At 40.0% G+C, this 7,918-nt stretch overlaps 1 protein-coding gene across 1 annotated transcript in view; it reads right to left on the reverse strand.

Annotated features, from left to right (window-relative positions):
* LOC107582916 (microtubule-associated protein tau-like) overlaps positions 1-7,918 on the reverse strand; it is a 38,766-nt gene that overhangs the window by 9,465 nt on the left and 21,383 nt on the right. The window contains exons 3-5 of the mRNA XM_016268943.1: positions 6,917-7,012; positions 1,638-2,933; positions 1,092-1,324 (exon numbers count right to left, since the gene is read on the reverse strand). Of these exons, the coding sequence (XP_016124429.1) occupies positions 1,092-1,324; positions 1,638-2,933; positions 6,917-7,012 (1,625 nt within the window). The remainder of the gene's footprint in view (positions 1-1,091; positions 1,325-1,637; positions 2,934-6,916; positions 7,013-7,918) is intronic.

Here is a 7,918-nt window from a genome sequence, read left to right on the forward strand (position 1 = left end):
CTTTTAAAATCTGAACAGTTTTTTAAAACACAAGGATCACACCCTACCAGACTTTCATGTTGTTCCGATCACAACAAACTCGCGCAGAAACATGCACCTTGTTGCTTGGAGACGTGTGAAAAATAAAAACGTGTTCTAAAATCAGCTGAAAATATCAAACATGTTTGAAATCCTCCGACTGGATGGAATTATAGTCTGATGCTAAAAAATCGGAGTTGGTAACCATCATACACTACGCAATTTTCTATGGGGTCTGACAACTCAAATCTGCAGACTGGCTCTGACATTTGGTGACTAGAGTGAACTTCTCCAGACTGTAAATCAAAACAAATCAAGTAGAATGTAAGTGGGAAATATCCTGAAGTATCTGCTCCAATTCACAAATCCTTTTACAGGATATTTCATGTACATTATGTCTGTGTAGGGTCCTATTTTAATCAGAAACAGCTGAAATATAATGCTATATTTGGTTGTTTTTCTCTTTTTTCTACACTATTTTACAACTATATCTAATGTTAACTGCTTCTAACGATACAATTTTTCAGAGCAAGGAGTTCTAACCCTACCGGTTACTCACATTACCACCACCAGGAACATGCTTGATATTGTCTTTGGATCCACATCTAGACTGAACATTGAAAAAGTCGATCTTCTTCTGAACAATAGTCACCTGGAAAAGGACAAGGAGAGTCAAGAGTGTTAATCTGATGCTTTGAGTTGAGCTGCAGATCCCAGGCTCTGCAAAAAGGTTTTTTTTTATGTCAAAAAGGACATAAAATTGCTTTTCTGTGTTGACGTACTTCCAATTTACAATCTGAAAAAGGTTAACTAACAGTCCCCAACGGGAGTGAACTTTATTATGGGCTTTTCTGTCAAATATCTGAACCTAAAGAATGGGGTTCAGATATAAATAATCCAAATGTCCACATAAAAAAATGATTGGCCTACTTTAATCAGACAGGGTCAAAGTTGTCTCCTAGAGCTTTATTGTATCAAAGTCTTTCAACTTCACAATAAATGCATCCAAACCAGCTGGCTTTGTTTTCAGACATTTGATTTTACCAGTTGAAAATCAGGCATGACAGAATTACCTTCCCGCCTCCAGGTTGGTATTTGATGTTCTCAGTGGAGCCGATCTTGGACTTGACGCTCTTCAGGTCAGGCATGGGTGCAACAGGAGCAATCGGGGCGCGAGATCTCAATGAACCAGGTGATTTAGGAGGGGTGCGCACCACCGCTACTTTCTTCACTTGTTGTCCAGGGGTAGAGGATCGACTGGCTGGGCTGTTGCAACCACTACGGTCTGGGGTTTTAGGTGAGTCAGCTGACGATGAAAAACAAAAGACCATATATTTTCCTCTTTTGCTCTTCTAATTATTTACTCTTTAGTTAATTATCCTCAAGTAAAGCCTTCCAGCTTATCTTTGAAATTTTATGGAATATGTAGCTAGTCACAGACACAAGACCAAATAACACTGACCACACACAGAGAGGGAAGTAGAAGAGATAGACACACAGTGCACAAAGGATCAAGAGAGAGAGAGATTTTGTGGCTACAAGCAGCCCGTTTCTTCAACCGAACACTCTTATCGTAGTGTGCGCTTTTCAGAAAGGGTACTGCATAGTTCTACTGATCTACTTTAAAAAGAAGAAAAGGGAAGGAGAAATAAAGATCTGTGAGGAGTTTGGAGGAACAGAACGGAAAAACAGACCTTTGGATGGGACACTTGCTTTTCTGGCCGGAGCAGCATCTTTAGAGGGAGTTTTCTGAAGTTTGGGAGCAGAGATAGGGGAAGGAGTGGCAGCAACTGAAGTGACGAGTTTCTTTGTTTTTTTGGCTGGAGATTCTTTGACAGGAGCTGCTTTGCTTTGTGCTTTTGTGGGCATTACTTGGGCGCTGGGCTTAACGGCATCCTTAGCTTTGGCGGCAACAGGTTCGGTTTTGGCAACAGGTTCAGGAGTGGCAACAGGCTCAGGAGTGGCAACAGGCTCAGGTGTGGCAACAGACTGGACCTTCTCCGTATCAATGTGATCATCATCGCTCGTCTCCAAATATTTCTCCTGCTTGATATCTTTTGCTTCTTCAGGTTCTCTATGTTCCTCTGCCTTAGGCTCCATCTTGGGTGCAGCAACTTCTTGAGAAGACAGAGGAACGGCGGTAGCCTCCTCTTCTTGTTCAGGTTCTGGTAACTCTACTTCCTCTTCTTCCCCCCGAGCATCAGTTTGGAAGTCTGTTAGAGATGATTCCTCTTGGGTACGGTCGGCAGCAGCACTGGGAGAAAGAGGTGATCCCGGATCCACCCTGCAGGAGTCGGGGCTCTTGCTTTCTGGTGGTGTTTTGTCAGAGCTGCATTCCCAGCCCACAGGACCACCCTGATGACCGGGATCCTGAGGTTCTGTGTAGTCAAATGATAGGCCACGTTTTTTAGCTTCCTCTGAGGTCATGCGAAGATGAGTAGGGGTTTCATGTTCGTCATGAATGTTGTCGTCTTTCTGGGTTGACAAGTCTGGGGTGACAGAACTGGGCACCAAGGAAACTCCAGTTACTTCCTTTTCTTCATCACTTACTACTTTGTCCTCTTCTTCATCCTCTTTTATGTTGATAGCACTTTTGGGAGCTTCTTCCACACCAGGAGAAAATCTTCTCCCAGACTTCTCCATTTCATTTTCTTCTTTCTCCTCCTCCTCAGATCCACTGGCACTATGATGGTCAGTCATCGTTTCTGAGGGACTCCTCTTCATCTGGCTGTCAAAACCCGTGATGCCTGAACCCAAATCATCAGCAAGAGTGGTCGGTAGTGGATGTGGAGACATTGGAGACTCTCTTGGGCTGACAGAGCTCTCCTTTTCCCCATTCTCTCGCTCTCCCTCCCCATCCACTGATGCCGCACTGCTCCGGCCACTCTCGGGCGGGCTTCCGGGTGTTAACTCTTCTGATGACGTGGAAGGCAGAATAATGGGAACAGCCACAGACAACACTGCAGAATTAGCAACACTCAACCACCCTCTCTCCACAGTTAACATTAGAAGCAGAAAAAGAAAAGGAATCAAGGAACTGAAAGGAACTAAAAGCACAGAACCACATAAGGGGCTCAACCACAACACAAAACACAAGTTTCTGTTTTCATGTCAAGTTAAACAGTCCAAAAATTAGTTTTTACACACTATACTTGTGAGTTAAAGGCACTTTTACAAAATTGATGTAAATTAGCAAGCAGTACATTACAACATGGTTTGTACTTTAGCACTATGATGGTCAGTCATTTTTTCTGAGGGACTCCTCTTCACCTGGCTATCAAAGCCCGTGATCCCTGAACCCAAATCATCAGCTAGAGTTGTCGGTAGTGGATGTGGAGACATTGGAGACTCTCTTGGGCTGACAGAGCTCTCCTTTTCCCCATTCTCTCGCTCTCCCTCCCCATCCACTGATGCCGCACTGCTCCGGCCACTCTCGGGCGGGCTTCCGGGTGTTAACTCTTCTGATGACGTGGAAGGCAGAATAATGGGAACAGCCACAGACAACACTGCAGAATTAGCAACACTCAACCACCCTCTCTCCACAGTTAACATTAGAAGCAGAAAAAGAAAAGGAATCAAGGAACTGAAAGGAACTAAAAGCACAGAACCACATAAGGGGCTCAACCACAACACAAAACACAAGTTTCTGTTTTCATGTCAAGTTAAACAGTCCAAAAATTAGTTTTTACACACTATACTTTGAGTTAAAGGCACTTTTACAAAATTGATGTAAATTAGCAAGCAGTACATTACAACATGGTTTGTACTTTTAAAAAAAAAAAAGGTAACTACAGTGGCAAAAGGAGAGGGTCAGTACAATAGGGTCAAGGGGTTATGGGATCAGTGCTTATAAAAGTGCCTCTTCACTCATTCAATCACAACAAAAACAATCAAAACCATAAATAACAGTATCAACTGGCCAATCAGACAATATCCACAATGACCCACAACATCTCTGTGAGCTTCAGTGTGTAAAGCAAAATGACCAGTGAAGCAATGAATTGGTGCATTGTCCATTAGCAAGTATCATTTAATGCACGGATAGAACCTTCTGGATCTGATCTGAGCAGTAAATCATATGTTTCACATTGTGCTGTGAATGGATTTGAAGGACTTTTAAGGCATTCAATTATAGTTTTAATTGAAAGCCTTGTTATTCTCAAGACTTTTCATTACTTAGATACAGTGGTGCAAGATAGAGCCAATATAAACAGATTTAATTAGAAAGAATATAGAAGTGGTTCCCATTAAGATCTCTTATTTGATTTTTGCATGTATGTGCAAGCAATGAAATGAAATTGTGGTGGTATATGAGCCCATGTTTGTTTAGATGTAAATTCTCTGAACTTTTACATTGCAGGGGGATAAGGGGGTGGTGAGCCCACCATACTTTCTCCAGCTCCTGCTGTCCCTCCAGACCAGTCAAAGTTGTGTGATCACATGGAAGCAAGTCAAAAGAACAGATGAGATACGGAGAACATTAACAGCAGCTTTGGGATTCTTTTGCCCAGTTTGGTTGGTGAACTGATCTTTTTACAAGTAATTTTGCTAATAAAATGCCTTGTAAATATGCTGATTTTATGTCCTCGATGGGTGTCAGACAAGCACACTGCTTATCAACCTATAAATCACAGGAAGCAAAGAAAAATATATATTTTTAAGTTAACCCTTCCTCTATAGCTTTAAAGTAAAATGGGTTTATCATATGAAATGAATGGAGAAAGTCTACATTATGAATGACTTTATAGGCATTTGATCTCTCTGGCAGTTCATAACAAGCAAGGAGCTATGTAAAGTGAACTTAGTAGCCATTAAAGTTGCAGACCCATTTCAGCCGTACTGCAAACATCAGCAACATGTTCTTTAAAATGAAATATTCAGCTGATGGCTAATGGTAGTCTAATACATTTACATCACTCCCAACTTCATAGAACCACAGCATACAACATGTGTAACGCCATCTTAATGCCTTTGTCTCAACTAGACTGCTAATTCTCTGACAAGATCAATGAGTTTGTGGTTCTGGGAAGTAAATGATAAATGAAGCTTGTCTTGAAGTCCATTCGCTCAGACCTTGAACTTTTGTGAGGTAATTATACTGTGCATCCTATGTAATGGCAGAAGGTGGTCTTATTGTGTTTTGTGTGTGTGTGTGATTATTTATATTATTATTATTATATTGTGTGCAAATATATTCATTTGTGCAATTACTGTAAACTATAAATTATAATTTATATAGTGCAATTAAAATAAATTAAACTACTACAGAATTCCATTAAATGTGCATTATTATATCTCTCTTTTGTGAGAAGTATTGTTATGTGATTGCTCCAAATAAACTCAGGTGTGTGAAGAACATGTGAAGGCTTCTGTAGTGTAAAGTACAGCATTTTGATTTCCCATTTTTTAATTCATGCAAGTGTAAATATTTTTGGCTGTTACAAGTTTTGGCATTTGACAATGAAGCGTTTCGAACATAAATATATTAACACTGCAATATTCTATAATAATAATAATAATAATTAGAGCTGTTATTAACTCTTTTGATTTAATAATAGCAATAATTCTTCAAATAATTCCTTTATTATTAATACAGCCTATATGTCCGGGTCACGGCACCAGACAGGTACATCTATCTAAGCCATTAACAATTCTAGTGCTTATTTCATTTACTCACTTACTGATTCACCATGTAAAACACAAAATGGATGCTCTGGGCACTACTATTTAGTCTAGTACTCACCCTGCCCAGAACTTACATTATTCTCTTATGCAAAAGGAAGGGTAGAGTAGGCCTGCCTAATTGCTCTATGACAAGTATTCTGGGCTTTTATTGTCCTTGAATCATTTAAAGAGATAGTTACGTTGCTCAGGAACACTACTTCCTTTTGCTACTGCATTTTGCAACCTTGAAGGCATGCAATTAGCTTTCAGTGAATTTTTTCAGTGCTGCTTTACATCAGCATATCACAGCATCAGCGAAAAACTACTCAACTCAAGTTTCCAAAAAGCTTCAAAGAACATGGCAAGGTCACTCCTGAGAGCTTCCAGGCTTATTGCTGGTCCAAAAAAGTGTAATAAGCATTTATTTTTGGAAACTTGTTATAAGCATAAATTCTTACGTTAGTGTTAAGGATCCCACTGTTTATACCATGACTTTTCCTATTGTTAATTATTATTACATATGTTTTTTTTAAATAATTCTATAGAGATTTCATCAATGATTTCTATTTGTACATTAGTCGGTTTGTAAAAACACAAGAGGTTTGAACGTGGCTCAATGGAGGATTTGGCTTTCTCCATAAATAGCATAATCAGGGAAATGTATTGTCACTATAAATTTGTTATATAATTTCTATGACATTTAAAGTTGTATTACTTTTCCAAGCCACTTTCAAATTCTCAGATTTTTCCATATTTTCCATGACCGTGGGAACCATATAGCCGGGACTTGGGAAAATTATAAGTGAAAAAATGTTTGTTAATAGGCATTAATTAAAACTGCAAAACCACCTGGAAGAGCCGTCCGTTGGAAATCAAAGCATAGTAACAGGATAAAAGCAGCATGTGTGGACGATAAATGGCTAAGTATCTAGCACTCTCATTTGTCCATGAGAAATATGAGAGACTGGCTTTCACTGCAAAAAACATTCAAGTGCCAGTTCTTTAATGAATCATTTCACTGATAATTATGCAGAAAATTGAATTTGATTCATACTATGTAGTTGCATTGCATTCTTGGGAAATGAATCAAAGCTGTGTCCAAAATGAAAGTCAAATCAGTAGCGTAATAGGGAGTAATGGGATCAAGGGAATGGGCCCTATGAAGCTGAGCAACAGACATGACAGTACAGGGAAGTAGAGCGGCACAGCTGTAGTTTAGTGTGGAGGGTCATACCCAATGGCACATCTTTATCAAAGGAGGGCTTGGGTTCGGAGTCTTCAAAAACAGGCTTTGGGATGGTCACTTCAGTCGTTGGTTCAAGTGTGTCCTCTATGAGAGAACGGTGAACTTTTAGTTTGGACAGCAGAGGACTGAGGTGGTTTAGATAGCAAACAAAGCAAAAATTATATTTATATTTCATTATAGTCTTCTAGCGGTCTCCTAAAGAAAGTATGAAGTACAACAGGACCTTGATGCATCTGTTAGTATGTTCTTGAGACAAAAGCTATTCTTAATGGGTAAACTAACTCTAAAAGTCAGCATCATGCTGTTTTTAAAGGGGTCATATGATGCGATTTCAAGTTCTCCTTTCTCTTTGGAGTGAAGACGCTGTGTGTTTCGTTGCGAAAGCGAAAATACTTTGTTTGGCCTTCCAAAAGAGGACACGACTAAAAATCAGTGGTTAAATTGTATTTACAACACTGTTCCAGAACAGTTCAACCCAAATATTCAGATGTGTGCAGCGCATTTTGTGGAGGACTGTAGTGCTGGGCGGTATAGTGGTTCATACCGAATACCGGTGTTTATTTTTGTTATGATATGAATTTTTTAAATACCGCAATACCAGTATGTCGCTTAAACAACGTTCGGAGCGCGACACTGTTTGAAAGGGGTCCCTTTTCACTGGTGCACTGTGGTGAGGGAACAGCTGTATGTGTTACTAAGCGTGAAAGTTCCGAAACTGAAGCTGTAGAACTAATAGAACGTGATGACACAGAAGAACTCATCCACAATATCCACATTGACCACCACAAATATCCACCGCCCCCTGCCATCAGCTCCCGCGTCTCACACACACACACAAGCGCAAATTTAGCACTAGATTTAGCAACTTTCGGACCCCTTTTAGCGGCTTTTTTCCATAAAATATTCATACTGACAAACCTAGCGACTTTTTTGGATAAACCTTAGCTATGGTTCAGTTGGAAGATTTTGCCAGTGCTGTCCCGCGAACGC

Source organism: Sinocyclocheilus grahami, unplaced genomic scaffold (assembly GCF_001515645.1).
Source record: "Sinocyclocheilus grahami isolate Dianchi unplaced genomic scaffold, SAMN03320097.WGS_v1.1 scaffold48.1, whole genome shotgun sequence".
In the NCBI taxonomy this organism is placed as follows: Eukaryota; Metazoa; Chordata; class Actinopteri; order Cypriniformes; family Cyprinidae; genus Sinocyclocheilus; species Sinocyclocheilus grahami.